At 40.3% G+C, this 22,815-nt stretch overlaps 1 protein-coding gene across 1 annotated transcript; it reads left to right on the top strand.

The window, feature by feature from the left end:
- Window positions 1–1,145: 1,145 nt before the first annotated feature.
- Window positions 1,146–22,082, top strand: GEMIN8 (gem nuclear organelle associated protein 8; the record flags this gene model as incomplete). The annotated part of the gene is made up of 3 exons (XM_079543333.1): window positions 1,146–1,169; window positions 3,877–4,300; window positions 21,826–22,082. The coding sequence occupies 3 exons, from the start codon at window positions 1,146–1,148 to the stop codon at window positions 22,080–22,082; spliced, it is 705 nt and encodes a 234-aa protein (XP_079399459.1).
- Between the last annotated feature and the right edge of the window lie 733 nt (window positions 22,083–22,815).

Here is a 22,815-nt window from a genome sequence, read left to right as displayed (position 1 = left end):
CTGGGAAGAGCCTTTGACTATGTTTTATGGGTAGCAGTGGTGGTTTAGCATGCTGGGTGCCTGTTACCTTTCACAGGCATCATGTACACCAAGTTTTGAATGGCAGTCCTGGGAGGAAGTATGTAGATGAAGTAGCTAATGTTGTAATAAAATAATTGTCAGGTAGGGAGGTAAGTTGAACTATTTCTTAGTGTTCCATGCTGGTAGATCACACTGAAAATGATGGCAAATACAAATCTGGCCTTAGAATCATAGAATTACTTGAGTTGGAATGGCCCTTGAAAATCATCAAGCTCCAACCCCCTGCCATGAGCAGGGTTACCAACCATTTGATTGGGCTGCCCAGGCCTGCATCCAACCTGGCCTTGAATGTCTTCAAGGCTGGGGCATCCGCAGCTTCTCTAGGTAGAAAACCTTGTGGTTACAGTGATCTTGTTCATGCTTTTGCTCTTTCCCTTCCTCCCCTTCCCCTCTTTTTTTTTTTTTTTTTCTTTTTTCTTCCTTCTCTCCCATTGCCTGTATTCCTCTTTCTTTTTCCTCACATTCAAAAATATCATTGCAGCCTGTGTTAGTCTGTTTCCTTTGCAGGAGATGGGGTTGGTTGTCTGGAGAAAAAGAGCAGTAAATCAAAAGAAAGGGTTTTGTGCAGTTTTAAGTGTGCTCTAAGTTAATCAGAAGATTTACAGAAGTGGAATTAAGAGGAGTTTAAGCATTTTGTGGTACTTCCAACTTTTATGGATGCCCCTGTGCAGATTCTGCTAAAAAGCAAGGACACTGTGTTTGATTTGTGTTTGTTTTGTATTTTCTTTAGAAAATAAAGGTTATACAAGTATAATGTGTGGGATAAAACAGAAGATAGTAATGTGGAAAATCATTCAGTCTCAGCGTTTTAGGCTGTATAGAAGTAGGTGGCTCCCTGTTCACCTTAGTATTGTAGGGGAGGATTTTAAGGACTGAGTTTTGTACTGACTACTAAAAAACTACCAGTACGAGACGTCAGCTAGCTGCAACAGAGAAAAGGTATTCAATACCTGTAGGCCATAGTACTCAAGTTTAATGAAAAATATGTTGATTACTTGTGACCATCATAATGCATATTTTTATGAATTAAAAGCTGCTGTTTTGTTTTCTAGTTCACTGTGATCATGGAACAAACTCCACAAGAGATGGTAAGCAGTCTTTATGGTTTTCAATGTGATTGCTTAGTCATATTTTATACACAAAATGCATATAAACACTTTTATTGAATTGTCAACGCAGACGTATAAAAATTAGATGTGAAAATATTTAAATGGCTGTGAAATAGAATTCAGATTACAACAGTGAGTGATTTGTCTACTCCTGGGGAGGCTCCGGAGTCATAACAGGAAAATAACAGAGGACTCTGATCATTTGCCTTAGATTTATAGCTTTTGTTTTCTTGAGGAAATCTCTTATTTCCATTTATTCTGCAGCTGAAAAAGCACAGACATAGAACTAAGATAGACTTTAAAGTGTTCCCTTCCTCTTTCCACACCAGTGTAAAACATTTCTGTAATTTCTTTTTTAACAGATGGATTTTTAAAATTCAAATGTAAAAGGGGGGTTTTAAGGGTCACTTTCAACAGAAAAGCCATAAAAAGTACTTGGACAGGCACCAGCATCCCAGTCCTGTCTCCATGAACTGGCTTTTTGTCTTCCTTTCTCCTAAATTAACAACTGGAGCCAGTCAACCAGCTGGATTCCAGAGCTTAGAGTAAAGTCATCAAGGGCTCTTTGGAAGCATTTAAGAAGATATTTTCTGAGCTTTGAAAGAACATGTTGTCATTTTTGGAAATATATAGAGTGTCGGAGATCTCTGCTTTTGTCAAGCTGCATGATGTTTCAAAACTGGATTTTTAAGTAGTGGGAAAAATGAAATGTTCTGTAAGTAACCTGTGAATGTATCAAATTCGACAACAGAACGTTCTCATCTGTTGAAGGATGAGGAGTCACTGTGACATTCTTTAGCAAAGTAAGAATGATAAATAAATGAAAAAAACATTGTATATCATAGCTTTTAGGTCCCTGGATGATTAAGAATGAAGAAACTCCATATGGAAGGCAGATGCTTCTCTTGCACCCACTCGTTTTAGAAATAAATCTTCTCATATGATAGGTCTTGTAGCAACGCAGTACTGGACTAAAATGAGAATCAATGGCCATGAAGCTTAACATCCATGAATTGTTACTTTATGGGAGGGATCACTTATCTGATCATTTAATTTGGATTGCTGAGCCTTGTAGGCCTTCACGACTAGGGTGCTGTTTTAATCAGAACTTATTAAGGAATGCAAGTTTGTTTTATTGTGTGAGGTGGTTTTTTTTTTTCTTATGTACTCTCATGGCTGGGGATCTTTTAATTCTGAAAGCACTTAGCAGTTACCTAGAAAGAGAGCAAGCATTTATAGACCTCTTTTGGAGTAATGGGCTCAGCTTTGTAGAAAGAAGGGAAACATAACAGTTGAGGGGTTTTTTGGTATGAGTAATAATTACTCCAATCTCTACAGTATTTGCATTATTACCTGACAAAAAGAAAATGAAAACAGATAGAAATAAATGAAATTAACCTAGTTTACTTTGTTAGCATTAAATGGAAAGTGCTTCTTTTTTTGTTTTGTTTGGGGATTTAATTTTTTTTTCCAGAGGGCCATTCTTTTAAAGCTGTGGAATTTGTGCCAGTGCAGATCAAGAAAACAAAGATTTTTTTTTTCTTGAATGCCTCTAAAAAAGAATAAAATGAAAAAACTAATAAAGGGCTGTAAATGTCACATTCATCTCCGAAAACTTTGGCTAATCTTGCCATGGATTGAGTGTTCGCCATAAGGTGGTTTAATTAGAAGTCTTCTCATTTAACAGGCATTCTGTTTTGCCTAGGTAAAAGATCTATAGAAATCAAGATGGGTCAGGAAGAAGAATGGCTGTGTTTTATTTGTTCTGGATTTTAGGTTACTACTCTGTGGCTTTCTTTTAAGATCCTCTGTTATATGCTGATCTCTGTGAGTAGAGTGAGGAGAGAGGTGAAATGGTCTGTATGACAGGGCTCAGGGCTTTTCAGTTGTTAGTGGAACATGGGCAGAGTGAAACTGAGCTTTTTCAGGGAAACTAAGATCAGACGCAGGACAAGAGACAGCGGTGTTGCAGTACATTTCCCTCTGTAGAATTCTTTTTCCCTGCGCTTTATCAGTGGTACTTTGTTACCCTTTTTCACATGTTGGTTGCTGACGAGTACAAAAGGGAGATTTGCTGGCAACTGGAAGTTGGATAAATACAGACTTGTTTTTGATCAAGGCCACAATGGCTATATGAACTTGGCTGAATTGCCATTTGACCTTTCCTGAGAAACTTACTTTGGCAGACAGATAGAGGAAATATGTTACTGGATAAAATGAATGCCTTTGTTTAGTATGGAGGAATTTTAATCTCTTGTGTTTTCTGCCTGCGGATTTGGAAATCAGGTGTTGGTTGTAATGCATACACCTTGGAATGACTCTGTTCTTAAAAGTCATGTGAGTGGTTAAAGGAAACGTGGAATACATCTGCACAGTGTTTTCCCTGAAAACCACTGACTTCCACCATTATTGTACAAATGCTTGTGTGGAAGAAACCTCCTGGACTCTACAACTCTCTGTTGTGAATTCTTCCTTGGTAGATACGATGATGAAAAAACAATCTCTTGTAAGAGTAACAAAGTGTAATGCATTTGTACTGTGTTAACAGTTGGCCTTTTCTTTTAGATTTTTTTTTTTTCCTTTAGGAAAAGAGCGATCGATGATAAAAGTACAAACAGGGCTTATTCTTCCAGTGTTTTATCTCTCAATTACTGCTTGTTTTCTCATTCCCCCCATTTGGATGCAGGAGGAAGCTGAGCCATGGTATTTTCAGAAAATGTATGCAAGATACTGGAAGCACTATGATTTAGCTGTGCGCTGGATGCACAGACACCAGGAGGCCTACAGGAAAGCCATGGAGTGCTTTTATCATGTACCATGGCCTCCTTATGCAGCTTCACCAGGTAGCCGCTACTCAGATTGGGATGGGGATGACCCTTCATGTACCCACAACCATTTTTCCAACTATAGCCCACGTGGCAGAGCTCAGCAGTATGTGGATGCCCAGCCAGGGAAGGAGGATGATGAGAGGGAGGAGGAAGAGGAAGACTCTGAAGTGGAGGAAGACTCGGAGTCCGAAGGGGAGTTTGAATATGACCTGAGTAACATGGAGATCACAGAGGAACTTCGCCAGTTTTTTGCCCAAACAGAGAGGCATCGAGAGGAACTACGTAAGTCTGTGCTTGTTTGGTGTTTTCTTGTGCTTCGTAGCCGTGCCAGTGAGTCATGGACAGTTGCAGAGTTTACAGGTTGTGTAACAGTTATAGAAACAGGCACTGCAGGTGGGCAAGCCAAGCAGATTGAATCAGGCAAAACCAATGGGTACAGTTGAGTACAATTCATTAGAAATAACTGTTTGAAAAATCTTGAAACACTTTCTGTGAGAAAGAATTATGACTGCATAGAGGAGACTAACTTGCTTGTCTAGGAGACAGTATTCTTAAAAACTCTGGGGTTCTTGAAACTGAAGGTTAAACATAATTAATGTGCTGGATGTTTGAGAGGGGAACCCAGAGGAGGCGCTTCGCTGCATGAACCCTACTGAGCCCTGGGGTAAACCTCCGTGTGTTCTGTATTATGGAGCAGCCATTTTCTTTGCTCTTTTTTTGGCTAACCCAACAGTAAAATTCCGAGACCTTTCTCTTGTCTCTGCATCCCTGAGGTACTCTTCATTCTATACTATACCAGAAGTTTCTCTTTATTTTGCATCTTGATCTGGAGCCAAGTCATTAGGCAGGGGATGTAAGCCAAAGATTTAGTATTTATCTCAGATCTTGATCATCTTTTTTCTGTGAAATTCCTTAAAAAAAAAAGTTTATTGGTATTTATTTCATATACAAATACTGCAGATAGATTAATGATGTGTTCTTAAAAAGTAGTATGATGAGAACAACTTTTCCCCTTAACTCAAATAGGAAGTACTCAGAATAAATGTTTAATAGAGCTTTCTATGCATACCAGAAGAGGGAAATATTCTAAAAGAAAGAAAAGGATAATAAAGGCAGTGATTGGAAGGGAGAAATAATCTTGTTATTCTAAGGCCTTTGATCTGAGGTATCCGATGAGCTGAGACTCCTCAGCTTTAACTTCATGCTTTTTATCAGTATGGTGCACCGTTCCTGTAGTTAGGAAAGGGACATGAGCCAAAGAGCTCAAGTGGTAGTGTGTGATGTGCTAGCCCTTTCTCTCCGTGATTTTTCAGCATCAGCTTGACGTCTTCTTCTGAAACATTCCTTTAGTGAGGGACAGGGTACTTCAAGATGCTTGGCTAATTCTAGAAAATGCGGTACTTTCTTTGATATTTTTTTTTAATCTTTATGATTAATGGTGTTTAAAGGTGTGTGAGTGATTAAAGTGGTGTCCTGGAAATGGGGAAATCTGGGCTTACAGATGCTGTTTGTCACGGAAATCCTATGTGACCTTGGTATAGCTGTTCAGTCTATTCCTGACCCCTCACTGCCTGCTCTTGCTAAAAATATGAAAAATATCCTTCATGATGAGCAGGTGAATCAGGAAAAGGCTTGTGGCTCAGAATGCAGGTTTGACTTCTGTTCCTTCCACCACGGAATACTTGGAACCTTTTGGAATACTTAGGTTTCTGCTCTGTGCCATATACTAGCCTATTTATGGGTAAGTGTGACTTCACTTTCTTCAGGGACGGTGTTCCATATCTTAGTCTGAAGTTAAGCAGAATCTGGCCTTGAGCTACTGCAAGTCTCAGTTTCTTGTCATTTGAAGTTTCTTTGTGGTATGATAAAGTGAGGGTAATACTTGTATGTAATTATTCAAGGCATGAAAAAGTAAACAAGCACTAGATTTAATTAAAATATAAAAGTGTTACAGAACTCTTGGGTGACTGCTGCTATCTAAATGCTAATTTTACAAATAATTAAAAATATAGTGTAAGCTTGTTCAGAAATATTTTTTTTTCTTGCGGGATGGAGAAAGAAAAGTAAAATGCTTTTTTTGTTCTGTTGAAGTTTCTTGTGTAGCAGAAGTAGCAGGAGGAGGAGAGAATCTCTGTTTCCCTCACTGTATGGTAATGAGCTGATGTGAGATTGTTCAAGGCAGTATCACACAGTGAAGTAGTGTTATTCGTTTTTCTGGGTGTCTTTTCAGAACAATGAAATGAAATTTAGAAGCTCATTAAGGTGCAGTCCGTTCCACTGCCATGTTCTATCTTTCATACTGTGCCGAGGAATCCCTGTAGTTCTGTATTGATACTCAAGAAAACTGAGACAATACAAATGCACAAAGGAAACCCATGCTTACTTCTTTCCCCTCTGATAGCTTTTCATTTTAATCCCAAACTATACATTGTGGGCTGTCTCACTACCTTAGGAACAGATCTTTAGAGGAACATAGGCATTATAAAGCTCAGCTACACCTGAAGTTTAGGCATCCATCCCTGGGAGAGCCACTGGTAGTGTTAGGTGAGAATTTTAAATTTTCCCTAAACTGGGCATGTCAAAGGAGAATATCAGTAGAGACCTTGGCAATCAGGTGAAGGATAAGCCAGCTGCCAGAGAATGTTAAGGGAAGGCTGTGTCTCGAGTTTCCTTTCTCTGATGTAAATAAGTGGCTGCAGGTGGAGTTCACAGCCTTTGAACCCTCCACCTTGATATGCATTTGCAAACAAACATCTGTCTCGCTCTTTTGAAATGAGTACTGTGCATCAGTTTGATATATGGTTATGGGCAGCTTGCTGAAGTGTGAGACATATGGGAGAGGAGCAATGGGCCAGATAGGGAATTTGGGCTCCTACAGGAGAGTTATACAGGTATAGAATTTGGAGAATTGGTTTATTTTTGTAGTGGATGACCACCATTATTCTGTTTTTCAAGACCTGCAAAATTAGGAAGTAGTACACAGACTTAACGCAGCTATTTGGATGTGTGTGTGATGAGAGCTTTGATTTACCAAGTTAAATACGGCTGGTTCTCAGCCGTGACCCATGTCTCATCGACGTGAGGAACAGTTGTCAAATAGACTGAAATTATCAGACTCTCACTTCTAGTGCCTGCTGAAGAGTCCACTGGAGGTAACAGGGGTCACAGACATTAGAAGAGAGTCTTGCAAACTTTATTTGAAAGACTTAAATAGGCCTGAGATTTAGGTGGGAAAGGCATATGTCTGGGAGGTAAAATACAAGTCTTAATACTAATTGCCAAAAGAAGAGTTTCAAAGAGAAGGAAGCTATTGTTTTAAACTAGCCACAGAAAAGAACTTCAGGTTGAGTTCAGTTTTCAGTACCCAGCACAGACTTACAGGAGTATGCCTATTCTTCAGCAGTTTTTATTCAGTTGCTGGCTGACATACGGTAAAGCCTTCAAAACTGGCAAGCTCTAAGTCTTGCTGCATGATTTAACGCTTAGCAGGGATACAGTTGTTCACAAACAACCTTTTTTTTGTCTTTGAATTCATATCAAATTCCTCATAGTTTTTATATTCTCATCACGTGTTGCAGTCAAGTTAAGTGTTCCTGGAATGCCCCAAAGTAATTGTGAGCAGGGTTCTGCTGAGTCTGTATGAGCTCAGACACATTAATGCACCACAAATTTATTCCATATTCTAGATATCCTGTGCACTTGGTTAAAATTCCTTACAGGCAGTTTTGATTTCTTTTCAGTTGTTTACCTGCAATCACAATTATTTAGTGTATCTGTTCTAAGGGGTTTTGTTCTTCATCTTAACTGATGATTCCAGTTCCCTGTGCTTCCTGGGGATGTTTTTTAGTAGCACTTAGGTCTTCACTGAGGCTGTTAAAAAGCATGAAATCATTGTTCTGAGTTATGACACCTGTCAGAGCTAGGTAGTGTACTTCATTCTCCAGGTGTCCTAGATATGAGGGGCTGAATGCATTGTCTTATGTTTGCAAGACTTAAAGGGGCAAAAGCAAGAAAGTAAGATTCACGAGCCTAACAATTCAGTGAATTGTCTAATTAATGTATTTTATTTATTGCACTTCCAAATTTAGCCTTTGAAATGTGGTTTGTCGTTACGCACTTCTTCTTTGTTCCCTTTTTACATACAAGATGACTGCCGTAATTGAGTAAATATGACATTGCAAATACATTGAGAACCATTCTGTAGCAGCCAGCAGGCAATGAAAGTGTCTTTTATTTAAAAACAAAAGCAAAGGGAAGTGCTGTCATGTCAGTTCATTACTGTAGGATAATGGTCTGTCAGTTGTTAATGCTGTGACTCTTTTTCCATTAAAGCCTGTTTGTATTGCCCGCGTAGACCCTCCAGCTGTTCCCAAAATAATGTTGTCTCAACTTAAAATTTTTGTGCCAGATGGAAAACCCTTTTAAAAAAAAAAAAAAAAAAAAAGAAAACGGATTGAAAGGAAATGCTGAATGAAGATGTTTGTTTCAAATCTGCAATTTGTAGTCTTTTTTTCCTTTGGGTTTCAGAAAAAAATGACAGTGGCCATTGCCTCTTCCATGGCAAGGGACTAATGGAATTTTCCATGTGTTTTAAACTTGTCTGAATAATACCAGATCCATGAAGTTTTTGGTTTTGTTTAAAGTCTTTGTACTGTGGAAAATAAAGGCATTTATGCTCATGTTTGTTACCATGCTTTACCAAAAATGAAAGAAATAGATTTTCTCTCTGTTACTCATTTTGCTCTGATAGACTCTAGTAGTTCTCTAGATGACCAGAATCTTTTTGCTTCTTTTTCCCTGCCTTGGACTGCTAAAACAGTGCACATGGTGATCTATAAATGTCTGCTTGACTCCTTGGCTTGTCAGCCTTGCTATCATACAAATTTTTACCACTGTGTTTGTAAGCTGGATTGCTGAAGTTTCTGAGAAGAACTTGTGAAATAGAGTTTCTCCACAATACATGTGGTTGCTTGAGATACGTTTTTGAAGCATGGGGTGGTTTTTTTATTTAATGGAAGGAGGAATATCTCTTCTTAATGGTTGAACCTTTTATCATGTAGCAGCAGGGTCTTCTCAAGTGCAAGAGCTGGTGCAGCCAACAGAGAGGTGGTTGTTATTTGGTAATCAGTGGCAGAAGAATGCCTCCTTGCTGCAGAAACAGAGAAAAGTTCCACTGTTTTTCATCACCTTAGCATTGAAAGGTAATCTGTACTTGCAAAGAAACAAAAAAGGTTCTGAATTGCATTTGCAGAACAACAGAGTTGGGCACATTTTTATATCCATTTCATAAGGGAAGCAATGAACATTGTAGTAAGAGTATCAGCTTGGGAACACAGTTATTCCTAGAGAATGTCGTTCCTAGAGATAGTCAAGAAAATGGCCTTGGGTCTTCTTGTGTGGACCTATGATTTTTTTTTCCCACTAATCCAGCCTGTCTTTTGCAACTGGTGGCTGTTATGCTGCTAAAACTTTTAATGGAACAGAGAGAAAAGGTGGCTGTGTGCTTCCTGCATCACTGGACCAGATACAGTCAGAAATGAATTTCCTCTGTTGCATGGTCAGGAGGATTTTGTGAGGTTCATATATGGAGCTAGGAGTTACAATATCTGAAGTTGTTCTTATTTGTTTCGTGCCTCAGGCTGAGACTTTTTGACAATGTTGGCATCCGCTTAAAGTGTGCAAGCAAAGGCCAAGCGTGCAGTCGTTTTGCTGCTGGGATGCTCTAGCTATCACGACCAGGAGTGCTGTAAACCATGCTCCAAGCATGCAGCCTGGGCACTCAGGGGAGCTGAGGCTGGAGCCTGCAGCTTTGTCTGCCCATGGCTGTGCTGCGCTCGTTCTGCACAAGCACGCTGTGGGTTACAGGTTTTGAGGTGCAGCAGGCTATTTCTAGGGGCATGAGGGAAGCAGCTTGTCTGGTTCAGTGTAATTGCAATGTAGGCATTGCTTTAAGAGGAGTGTTGAGGTGTCCGGTGTCTCCATATTTTTTTTTTTTTCTTTCGTTTGATGGAAGTGAAGAATGCTTCAAAAGCTGTCTCAGAGTGAAAATATATATTAAACTTTGGAAACCTATGGTTAAAATCTCACCCTTTATTTTTCTGTCTCCATTAGTACAGGGGAGATAACACATACCTCAGGTGGCTTGTTGAGAGGCTCAATATGTTCACGTTTATGAGAGATATTGAGACCTTAGCAAGAAGTGAAAGCCTTAAGTGACAGAAGAATAAACAGTGTGATCTGAGAAGAGTTGTTCATTCCAGGCCTTTTATTTAGTACTGAAGTTAGATGTCACCCCTGCATACATCCTATTGACAACTTTACTGAATGAGTGCAAAATTCCAACTCCTTTTCTCCCAGAGAGCTCTTATTCTTAATAAAATGTCTTATTTGTGAATCGGTGAAGTCTGGCAACTTGGTATTGTTGCTGCTCTTTGTAAATCGCTGCTGTAGTAAAATTCCTTCTGAATGGGGTTTTTTTCTTGAGGATATGAGGATAAGATGCATGGGACAGACATCGTTGCTTCTCTCAGCTGCCTTGCCCCTTACCATCTGCATGCTAGGTCTGCTGTTGGTAAATATTGATTGTTGGTGGTCTCAGAAAGATGCAGTGAAAACTACTCAATAGTTTGCAGTTGTGTACATGGTCTCTTCTGTAGCTCTGATAGGTCAGCTATTAGAACTTTCTCTTTACAAGAAATTGGCAATTCATTTTTAGACAAGCAGAGTGTCATCTCCTGTTTCGTGTCCATGCGGTTTTCAAAGCATGAAGGTATACTGCAGTGATGTACCTGGGCTCCATGAAGCTCAGGTGAAGAGCCACTCTGCAGACCGCAAGGAATCCCTTCCCAGTCTTCTTGTTAGAGCAAGAACAACTTTCAGAAGGTTTGCTGGGTGAACGCACAAAATCTACTTAAACTGGGAACTGGTCCTGGGTAATTTTCTGAAGTCATGTCTGTCTGCTTGCTTATGCCATTAGCATCTGCAGCTGCTCTGTGGGGTTCCCCTAGTCTTCGCTTCATTCTCTGTCCCTGTAGGGGAGCCTGCGAGAGCAGCTGCAGCTGCTGTGGAAAAGAGCAGGTGAGATCATGCTGATAGCTGTAGGGAGGTGGTGTAAAAGCCATTCGCTGCTGATCACTGGACTCAGGCAGTCTGTTATGCACTTCTCTATTGCCCTTAAAATTCCTGGATTAGTGATTCTGTCTGAGTGCCACATGTGGCATTTGTAGACCTCTAAATGCGTTCAATTAGGAAAGAGCTCTGACTCAGTTTTGTGATGATAAATCTGAATTCATCCATCTTTAATGTAGGGCTCACAACCCTGTAATTGGGCAGTGGCTATGAATTAAGTATTTTCTAACCCAGTCTTTTTTGTGTCTGCTTAGGGGAGCTGCTGTAGCATGAACAATTAAAGTTTTAAGGTTTACGGTACTTCAGTGAATGCGTTTTGAAGGAGACCAAGGTAGAAATGAATGTAACCACGGTGTGCATTTTTTTTTATGCTCTTTATTTCCAAAATCTGCTCAGAGTCTACAACAGTATGGTGCAACAATACTTCTCAAGCCATTAAAATTTTAGATCACTCTCTTAGAAAGCAAATGTCTTGTATGGATTTGCTTGGAGACATAACTCAGCTCTGCAAGTTTTAATGTGATGTTGCTAAAGCCAAAACTTCAGAGGACCCATTTGCTTTTCAATGCCTTTCATGGTTCCTCAGTTTTATCAGAAGCATCCAGATGAAATTCTTGCCCACTGTAATTAGGGGCTGTGGGTGCTGCATGGACAGAAACTGAGAGTTGAAGGACTTCCTACTGCATGACTCTTGTAGAAACTTACCTCCTTGCATGCTCAAAATTGAGAGATACAGAGGCTTTTGGGCTACCGGTTTTAGAGTTGGGTGCCCTTTATAGAATTCCATCGTGGCCTTGGACATGATGTCATTTGGGACTGGATACACAAGAGCTATCAAAATGGATGGAATTTAGCATCATATCCAAAGTAATAATCTTTCCTTCTCAGCCATATAGGGGCACAGTGGCACTTACCTGTCTCTCGGGAACACAGAAGTTTGTTGATGTGTCAACACTAAAAAAAAGTTGTACTGCTAGCATATGAAGTGCTCAGCATGGATTGATCCAGCTGTTCATCAGTTACAGTTGTTGTTTGCTTCCAAATACAAAAACCTGTTTAGCTGGATGTCAGAGCTTTCCCTTGATATTTTCAAAGACATTCTAAGCTGTCAAAACACTGTTCTGCTATACATTGAAATCACAGAGACAGTGTAAAATGAAGAATAAATTTTAAGTGGGTATTTTTACTGAAATCATGTATGAAATAAACACCATAGGTGGTATACTGGTGATTGTTACTGTTCACATTTAGCTGAGTAAGAGTCTCTTGGGTTTAATTTCATTTGTAGCTGCCAAAGCCGCGAGAGTTGATTTTTAAAGCAACAACATATTCACGTGTAAATTTGGGAAACTTTGCAAAGGAACGTAGGTTTCCTGAGAGCATGTTAGACCTTGCCTGATCCAGGTCCAGAGGATGTCATTGTGGTAATGTGTTGGAGGAGGAAGAAGTGCTGAGGTGGCAGTTAGCAAATTATCTGGCTGGCTTTGGTGGAGTGCGAGGAGAAGTATCTGCTTTTTCTGATCTTTCTATTTCTCAGTAGGTAAAGCTTCTCTCAGTCTGTATATGTATTTGGGATGACTCCAACCCACGTGCAAAACCTTGCACTTTGCTATGCTGATCACATTAGGTTCACATGGGCCCACCTTTGGATTTGTCAGTGTTCCGCTGGATGGCATCTCTTCCTTCTACTATGTCAACTGCACCACTCAGTTTGGTGTCATCAGCAAAGTTGTTGAGGGTGCGCTCGAGCCCATCATCGATGTTGTTGATGAAGCTGTGGAAGAGCACTGGTCCCAAGATGGACCCCTGGCTCATCACTGGCCTCCACCTAGACGTAGTGACATAATGCCATTCACCACAGCCCTCGCTCTGTCACCTTCCAACCAATTCATTATCCACTGAATATTCCACCTTTCAAGTCTCTCTAATGTAAAGATAAGAGTGTGGTAAGGGACCATGTCAAAGGCCTTGCACAAGTCCAGGTTGATGACATCAATTGCCTTCTCTTTGTCCACCACTGACATCACTCCATCACAGAAGGCCACCAGATTGGTCAGGCACAACCTTCCCTTGGTGAAGCCATGCTGGAGGTGTTGGGTCACCTGCTCATCCCTCGTGTGCCTTAATATATCGTGTAGGAAGATCTGTTCCATGGTCTTTCCACAGGCACAGAAGTGAGGCTCACTGAACAGTAGTTCCCTGGGTCGTTTCTCCCTTAGGGATTTTACTCTGATGGCTCTCCTCATGTGAAATCTTCCCTTCTTCCAGTCTCTTCAGTGCTTCTTTCATGTGGGAATTGCACCACTGAAGTCATAGAATCAGAATGGCCTGGGTTGAAAAGGACCACAATGGTCATCTAGTTTCAACCCCCCTGCTATGTGCAGGGCAGAATCACCAACCATGAGACCAGACTGCTCAGAGAAGTCACAGAAGGGAGACATGAAGCTCCTACTTGATGAGTGTTAATAACTTTGTAGAAGCCAGGATGCTGAAAGCTGCCTTTTTGAAAGGAGACAGTGCTTAGACCTCTGCTCCAGCAAGGGGCTCTTGAACTACTTATAATGTCAAACATTTCCCTTTTGCAGAAGGTATGATAGGCACACATCTGCAGGTTTTCTCTGGCATATTTTCATCTTGTTATTGCTGTTGTGTTTTTCCATACTAGGCACAACAATTTAACCTTGTGCATTTAAGTAAATCTGATTTAATTTGCTAGAGCAATGATACGATGCTAGGTGAAAGGCAAGTTTAGAAACTGAACTAAGCATTTATTTTGTGTTTTGTTTGTATGCATCCTGGCATTGCTCTTAAACTATTGTGGTGGCTTTGAAGTCCTAATTTGTTATGTGTTTTTTTTAGCATGGTAGCAATGAGAAACTCAGAAGGAAAGTTAATTTCCAAAGTAACCCCTCGGCCCTTTCTTTTGTAAGTTTTATGTGCTGATTTCTTTAGTTCCAGATGTTTCTTACAGAATTATTGGTCAGGCAACACACTGTAGGGATTTGTGTTTTTTATACTAGCAGCATGGAAAAAAATGTACATTTCCTTCTGAGATTAATTTTATCTGGATTGGTGACTGTAAGCTCCTCATGGCTGCAGTGACACTGACTTCTGGACCTGCTGGTTAACTGAAAGTTCTGTTCATAGTCTGACCGTGCTCTTTCAAAAAGTTGGTGATGTGGGCACAGGTTGCTTTCAAAAGTCTTTGCTTTGGTAGCTTAGCAGATTTCCCTGCGTATCTTACTGAGTTGCTTTGCCATATCATAACACAGAACAAGCTTGAATTCCACAGTATGATCTGTGGCTAGAATCAAGGAGGAAATTTAATTGAAATTCTAATGTACATGTTTATTTTAAAAGACTCGTACAGGCTACTCCTTTTTGTTCCCATGGAAGCCCCAAACATTCAGTTTTATTTGGCTGTTGAGCACTATACATCACAAAATACTGTCTTCCCAGTGCGTGTGCCTACTTTCTATTCAGGACACATACAAAGCCGTTAGTGAAACTCACGTTTCCTCACTGTTTTGGTTTGCTTTTAAAGAAGCACTTCTAATTTTGTGTATTTCTTTGTTCAATCTACTCCGGCTGTGCCATGTATGGCTGTGTGTATATATGGATACAGTTATATATAGATTTAAGTAATCCTTCTGTTTACTCTAGCACTGGTGTCTTTGTCTGGCGTCAGCACTGTTGCCATCAACGACAGATTGGAGTTGTTTGGGGGATGGGAGTGCAGAGTCAGCTGGTCTGTATTTAATCTTATTTCTGTAGGCTTGATCCGTACTGGAGGCAGCTGCCAGTGCCTGGTCCTGTATTAATTTCTGCATGGTGGTCAGCAACCTCCCAGCTTTTTGATTCTTTCAGATGGTGCAGATGTACAGTTGGGATGCTTTAGTATCTCTGGTTTGTGTGATACAGTGCTCTGGTTAGTTACCTTGGGTGTGCCTGTGTGTTTTGTGCTCTCTGTGGCTATTGGATGCACACATATCTGATGCAGAGCTGCATTCGGAGCATTCCACTTTCTAGAGAGGGCTTCCTCTTGGGGTTCCATGGAGCCGGCTGGTGGATTCACGCTCATGGGTTTTGCTTCAATTCATTTTCTGGTGGAGTAAAAAAAAATCCCTTCTGAAGGGTTTTGTTGTGGAAGGTGGTAGGAGGAAATAAAAGTTAATGGTTGTTTAAAAGGATGGTAACCAGTGTAGCCTACTGCTAATGTAAACGTGGACGTGAAGGCTTGTATTGTTTCTGTCTAGGAGCTTGGGCAGTTTGTTCTGGAGACTACAAGACAGTCCTTCTTAGTTTTTAATCCTATTTGTGGAACAGAAATCAGCTTTTTTAATCTCCAGTTAACTGTGCAGCTTTCATCCAGTTACCACAAAAAATTCAAACTTATGTGAGATAATTAATTCTTCATAATTATCAGGTAGGAGAGCATTAGGCTCCTTTTGTAGAGTAATTACACTGAAGCATGATGTGGATAATTATCAGGAGTGGTAAGTACTATTCAGTAGCAAACCAGGGAGTGGAACGCCGTGATTCTAACCTTGCTTCCTGGCTACGTTTTCATCTTGGTTTCAAAGATAACATCTAGTCGCTTGTTGTCTTAGTAAGTGATCTTGCCCTGTTTCTACAGGAGTTTCATCTTTGAAATTTGTAAAAGTATGTTATAATAAAGAAACAATCAAACTGAGTACTTTAGATTTGCAAAATCTGTTTCCTGTCTGCTCTGACAGCCTGTTGCTACTGCATCTTTCTTAGACACTCATGTTTCTCAAACTATTTCCTGCTTTTACCACTAAGTTTTCAGTCAGACTGTGGTTCAGCGAACATTTCTTAGTACCAAAGCCAGGTTAGGTTGTTTTTCTTCCCAGCCCATTCACTTCTCCTTCCATGCTGCCATTTTAGTTCAGCTCATGATGCCAAGACACTAAAGTGTACCAAGATTAAATATAACTGTTTTTTGTGGGATACGATGTAGTGCCCCTGGGACGGTTGTACCAGCGTCTTTGAGGGGCTTGGGAGCTGGAACACGCAGCTAAGGGAAGATAGAAGAAAGAGCTGCATAAGCTGGTTTTGTAGCCGAGAAAAGAAGAATGTCTGTGGAACCACAGTTTCAGCCTGCCAAGGAGTCACATCTGCTCTTACTTCAAAGCCTGTAACAGAACATTTTCTTTCCTTTTTCTTTTTTTTCTGGAGAATATTGCATTGCTTGTAGATACATGGGGTGAAATATTCAAATTCTTTTGACTCCTTCCCTTCTCAACTAGCGGATGGAAAAGATGTCAGTATAGGTGTGTGGGTTTTTAACACCTTTGGCATTTGTGGTAACTCTCTTCCACAGTGGTTGTCATTGTGGTGACAGAGAGCTTATCATTGCAGGCAGTTACTTACCCCAAAAAGTCACCTTTGTTCCAGAATGGTGTTTTCAAGCCAACAACGTGATTTAACTGTGTAAGTTACACTGCTGGTGTAGTAAGATTGTGATTACTTGGATCTTTAATGTTCCCACCTATAGAAACTCTTGCTCCATAAAGCCTTGCACCTGATAAAGAGTGATAATGATTGAGATCACAGAATCACAGAATTGTAGGGGTTGGAAGGGACCTCCAGAGATCATCGAGTCCAACTCCCCTGCCAAAGCAGGTTCCCTACAGCAGGTAAGATGACAGAGATGTCAGCTTTCACGATAGCTCTGGAAAAATTAAGATCCTTGAGTATCCTGTTGGCAAATTCTTAAATTGAAATCCTTATTTTGTTAGAATTCCTTTAGGTATAGATTGGGGTTTTCTATATGGTATGCCTGGTTTATACAAGTACTGGCATAATAAAATGGTCTGATGCTATCACTTCAGAGAAACCGTGTAACTTCACTGTAGAGCTGTTTAGTTTTCTGGAGGAGCTGAAGAATCTGGCATTTTGCATTGAGAAGCCTGTGTGGGCAGAATATTTAACACAGCAGATAGGCTTGTGGGAAGTGGCATTCAAAGGCAGGGAACTAGGAGTCTTTAATCAGTAGGAAAGGGAAGCGTTTTAAACACTGTTAGCGTGGGCTGCTCAAGCTCAGCTCAGGTAGCATTTAAGACAGGATGAGAATGCTCAGAAAGTGCCCATGCAGCAGTAACAAAATCATTAATCACTTGAAGTAAGCAGACGAATATGTGAACAGGGGTATAGGGGTATAGGTCGATCTGAAAGCATGGAAAAGAAAAAGCAGAACCAAGACTGGGAAAAGTGAAATAATTCCTTCAAGAGGAATGTGCTAGATAGGCAAGAAACCAAAAGTCAGTGGAGGCTGTGTGCTGTATAGGGCAAGCAAGGCCTTGGTATCGTGGCATAGCTGCCATGGTGCAGGTCAGCATCCCGTAGCACAGCCAGCTGCAGGTGATGTGCACCCAGAGAAGTGGGGACAGAGAGAGCTGCCTTGTGAGAAGTGCTGTCAGCTTGTGTGTGATCACTGGGCTACAGCAAGCAAAGGGCTGAGCGTATCAATACGAGGAGCTAAAAATGGTACAAGATGCCATAGGATGCTGGGTGTGAATTTTTCACTGCCTTCAATGAAAATTCAGCATAGATAGTTACTGGCCCTGCTTTCATCTTCTCTTTGTGTGGAAAAATCTCTTCATGAAGACTTGTCTCCAAATAAGGGAATTTTCTTGCATTTTGGTTTTGAGATTTTTGTTTTGTCCTTTTTTCTTTTTTTTTCCTGTTTTTTTTTTTTTTTTTTTTTCTAATAAGAAAAGGATGAATTCCTTAGTTGCTTTTTGATTGCTTCTTAATCTTCTCACAGAATACTAAGAGCAAAGAAGAAAACAACATGGATCAGACTTAACAGTGTATGACCTTCTTATAAAATAGGAGGAACAAGACCTCTGAGTTTCTGAGAGCCTATAGGGAAAAATTGCTTACATCTTGAAGAGCTTTGGTCACAGTTCCACAGAAAGCATGCAAAATTGTGTGCATATGAAGCCACAAATGCAGTGAATAGCCAAGATGTTTTTACTGTTTATCCTGCTTTTGGCAGCCTCTGAGTATGAAGGTCATCGCCTGCATTCATTCACATTTCTTTCACCTAGTATATCCAAAATTAAAAGCGGATATCCATAGCAGGAAAGAAAAAGTGGGAGGAAAAGAAACTTCTTTTAAAAGACCTAGAATAATTGATGATGTCCCAGAATGCAGTATGACTTGGGTAGAGATCTTGGTGTTCCTGAAAGGTGAAGAAAAAAACTACTTAATGCGCTTGGAAAAAGGTGTCTGAACAGCTTTTGGCCAGTTATTAGCTATGGCTTCGCAGAAGTGGACTTAGAAAGGATAAGTTACTTCTGAAAATCGCTTCGAGGGAGAGGAGAATGTTTGGGAACAAACAGAACTGCCAGTCAAGAAAACGTCAGCAGTTCTTATCCTTGGTATAGCAACCAAACACTGCTGCTGTGCTGTGCCTGCCTTTTGACCGTTTGCAAAATGCTTTTTCACAACAGGGGGAAGTAAAGCTTGCCAGAAGTTGCAACTGAATGCTATAAAGGAAAGCTCTGGTTTTTGGGGGTTTTTGATTTTTTTTTTTTTGTTTGTTTGTTTTTGTTTTTTTCAGCATGCGTGAAGCGAAGGAGAAACTGCTCAGAATTGTTAAAAAAAAAAAAAAAAAATTGTTTCACATTTATTGCTTGACAGCACAGTGACAAATTTGGAGTGTGGAGCTCAGATTTGAAAATGAGCTGGGAACTTCATTGCTGTGGGCTGAGAATTAGCTTTTTAATAAACCTTGCTGTCTAATTTGTAGACAAATGTTTGGTGCTTTCTTCACAGAGATTCTTCCCTATTATTGCTATAAACAGCTTACAGTTATATTGTTTTGAGGTTTTTTTTCCATTATCAGAGGCTTACTGTCATCTTTTTGATGAGACAGTAGCTGCAGATGTAGCACAAGTTGTATTGTTTTTAAAGTAATTTTGGAGGTAACAGAACCCAGACTGACTGGAAGTAAGGGGAGTTCTGTTTCCCTGTCCACCAGAGGTAATTAGTATGCTTCTCAATAGGACAAAACTTCTTTCTTATCTCAGTATTTGGCTGGAAATAACTGCTTTGGTAAAAGCAGTAGCCTACGTCCCCATTTTATTCCATGGCTTCTCTTTACACGATTACCATGGTACCAAATGGTGCCGTGGTACCAAATGGTGCCGGTGCTGACACTTCTCACAGTGGTACCTCTCTACAAATAAGCGATGGGAAACTACATCTTCCATGCAACTGCAGTGGCATTACTGGCAACAGCTACCGTATTCTGTGCTCAAATTCAGCTTCTGCAGTTAAAAGCTGTGGGGAGCAGACTTCTGTCCACTGCCCATGCCCAGACTCTCTTTCTTAGATCTAGGACTGTGTAATATTGTCGCTCAGGGAATTTTCTGGCCAGTTGCTGTGGAATAGTTAGTTAGGGTGGGAAGTTAATGGCATTATGTACAACTAGTAAAGCGTAATGTAAAATGTATGCTTCAGAGGTTCATTAGGTAATTCAGAGAATAGAATTATAATTTATATTATTATTTTGATTGTTAATGTTGGGATCTGTGGGTTTATGAGCCATTCTGTGCTTCGAATAGAGATTGATGCACACTAAACTGTAATGTACTCATCCATCATAAAGCTTCTGCTAGAAATATATTTAATTTCCGAAGAGAAGGATTCATTATATATCTCCAGAGAAATTAATTTTTAAGTGTTACTGTGTGCAGCGAGCTATCAGAGATATTCTCTGGCATGTGAAGAAGCAGCTGTTTCTAGCATGCAGCTATAGAAGTAATGAGTAATTCCCATGGACAGTACAGAAGTAGAAGGAATTGTCTTTGTGACCCAGGAGTCAACAAATGCAGGTTCAGTTCATTGCCCTGCCAGAGTTTTGCTTTATAACCTGCAGCAGGAGATGTTTTTTCAGCATAGATTGTCGGGGTTTGTCAAGGAATATGCAGTGTGAGTTGCATAATTTGCAGCAGGTTTGTCCTCTAAGCATGTTACCTAGTTGTGGGCAGCCGGGTGTCCCACAAAGTTTGCTTCCATGCAATCTAAGTGACCTGTGCCACCTGAGCTCTGAGCTGTTCTCATGATGCTGGGCCCTCTGTGGGTGGTGTCAGTAGTTTTAATTAAGACCTCTGGTTGAAATGGCCTCACACCAAATAAATCTGACTCTTCCAGAAATGCACATGAACCTCTAATGTATGTTTCCTCTTGAGTTCTGGCAATGCAGCATACTCTGGGGATGTGCCCTTAAAGAAGAAGCACTGAAATTGAAGCATCTCTTTGGAGTAGGTTGCAGGGGGATTAGCTCAGTGGTTTGCACAGGTCCCTTCCAACCTCTATGATTCTGATAGCCCCTCAAGCTCGTCTGTCCTTCCTCTATCAACAGAGAATGGTGGAAATGGCAGGACAGAAGCTTTCCCTGTCCCTCTCTTGACGAGCAGATGCCAGCATTGAAGTTTCTTCTTACACTGTTGAAAATACCTATTTTCTGTGAATGAGGTACAGAGGATAATTCTTTCATTAAGTCTGACAGTCAGTTGGCTGCTGCATACAGGGCTTTGCAGTGTAACAATAAACTGCAGATGTTTGACAAGGATATGTCAGGATACTTAGCTTTGGGTTAGGGTTTGCAGATGTCGTGTGTTTGGTAGAAGCTAAATTCACTCTCTAAGGAGAGAAGGGGTCCATAGCACCGAACATGAGAAGTATGTCCTGTATGTGATTAATGCATCCTGACCAGTGAACTCAGTCCCTCGCATCTGCTTGTTTTAAAAAAGTGTTCACATTAACAGTGAATAACCATTCCTGTGATGCAGTTTTAGGAACCATCATTTGTTATTGGTAGGTGAAGAAGTTCAGTCCCTCCCAAGAGATTTTTTTCATCATGTATGAATGTCTCCCATGAGAGAGGAGTCCTGCACATGCTGTGTTTTAACTGCCTAAAGCATTGTTTATTCCATCAGAGAAGCACTCATGAAGTGAGGGTATCCTTATGTATGCAAACCAATTTCTTGCTTCAAAATTGGGCTTACTAAAGAGGATTTTTGGCAGATTGGTCCAAGCGTTTCACCTCTCTGAACTGTTCTGAATCCTCTCTAAAAGATGTGGTGCAGGGATATACATTAGCTGTTGTTTTGTCTTGTCTTTAAAGCAATGACAGTAAGGCTGTCAGTTTTGAACTTTGCAGGTCGTGCAAAATGGATGAGGTTGGCTAGTTTGTCTGAACAGTGCTTACAGCTGCGTTTCATTGGATACATTTGATGGCTGGCACTCGCATGACAGACTGGTTTGTTCATTTTCAGAGAGTAGTAACTGATTACATTTTCTCTTGGCTGTGGTTCAGCTAAAGTTGCACTGTCCTATGCATTGTTTTGTTATCTCAGCTGCTAAGTAATTACTTTGGAAACCAACTCTTACAGTTTTTTTTTTCTTTTCAGGACTTGTGTACATTAGGGAAGAACTGAAGCAACACTAGTTACTACTTTTTATTACTAATAGAAAAGTTTTCTGTGTTTTCCAGGATCATCTTCCCTTGAAGAAGTTAGCAGCAACCTAAATGAGTGGATCTGGGCTGTCTAGACTCACCACAGATTTGAATGTGTAATATTTTAGAAGTCGAAATAAAATATGATTGGATGACTTACGTGTCTTGTGTTTCTGTTGTCCAGGGAGACAGCAGCAACTGGAAGCTGAGCAACAAGAAATGTACGTGGAGGCTGATCAAGACCTTTACAGAAACATGAAGCGTTCTGTGGAGCCACCTGCAGAAAGACCTGGGGCGAGAAGAATGGCAGAAATGGAGAAATTGTACGGTGATGAAGCTGCCAAAATCCTAGCTATGGAGACTGCCATGCAGCTTATCTTTGATAGAAATTGTGACAAAAAACAGCCCAAATACTGGCCTATTATTCCCCTCAAGCTGTGAGTACCTGGACTGTGCTCTGACTTGGCACAGAGCTGTAGGGACAGTTGCCTCAAGCTGTACTGCTGGAAGCATCAACTGTTCATGTCATTTTTGGATGGGTTTTAGGGCAGGATCCAGCAAAGACAAAGTGATTTTTTTGCCCTATGTTCCTTTAGTATCACCTGTTGTGATGGTCAGAATTCATTTACATACATATCATTGCCAATTAGTAAAAGGGGGAGACAGTAATTTAACTGTCTGAAGTCTGTTTCACTCATTTGATGTCAGCCTGCCTTGACCATGCAGGTGAGAAATATGACAACATCTATACCTAATGAACTGGAAAAAATTAATAGCAATTACAAAATGAAAAGGACTGTACAAATTGTCAGCTCTTTCCATTTAGGAAACTAAGTAGTCTTAGTTTCTAAGACTAAGTATTCTTTAGTCTTTATATCTTTTTTATATCTCTTTATATCTTTTTTAATATAGCAGCGTTTGGATCCAGCTTAATGCAACACAGCTTGAAGTGTTGTGTCTCCTAATCTTTTGATTTTCTTCTTTTTTTTCCTTTGAGAGCCAGGAGCCCACTGGCCAAGACACAACATATCAAATTACTGTAGCTTGGCCATTTGAATTCTTTTTTCAAATCCATATAATAAAGCAGGAAGTTTTTCTTCAAGACTGATACTTACATGGCAGAAGTTCAACTCTGACATAAAATTAGATAGGAAGATGTTTTAATGAAGGAGGT

This window comes from Tetrao urogallus (assembly GCF_951394365.1).
Source record: "Tetrao urogallus genome assembly, chromosome: 1".
Lineage (NCBI taxonomy): Eukaryota > Metazoa > Chordata > Aves > Galliformes > Phasianidae > Tetrao > Tetrao urogallus.
Note: the sequence above shows the minus strand (reverse complement) of the source record. Positions and strands in the feature narration are given on the sequence as shown.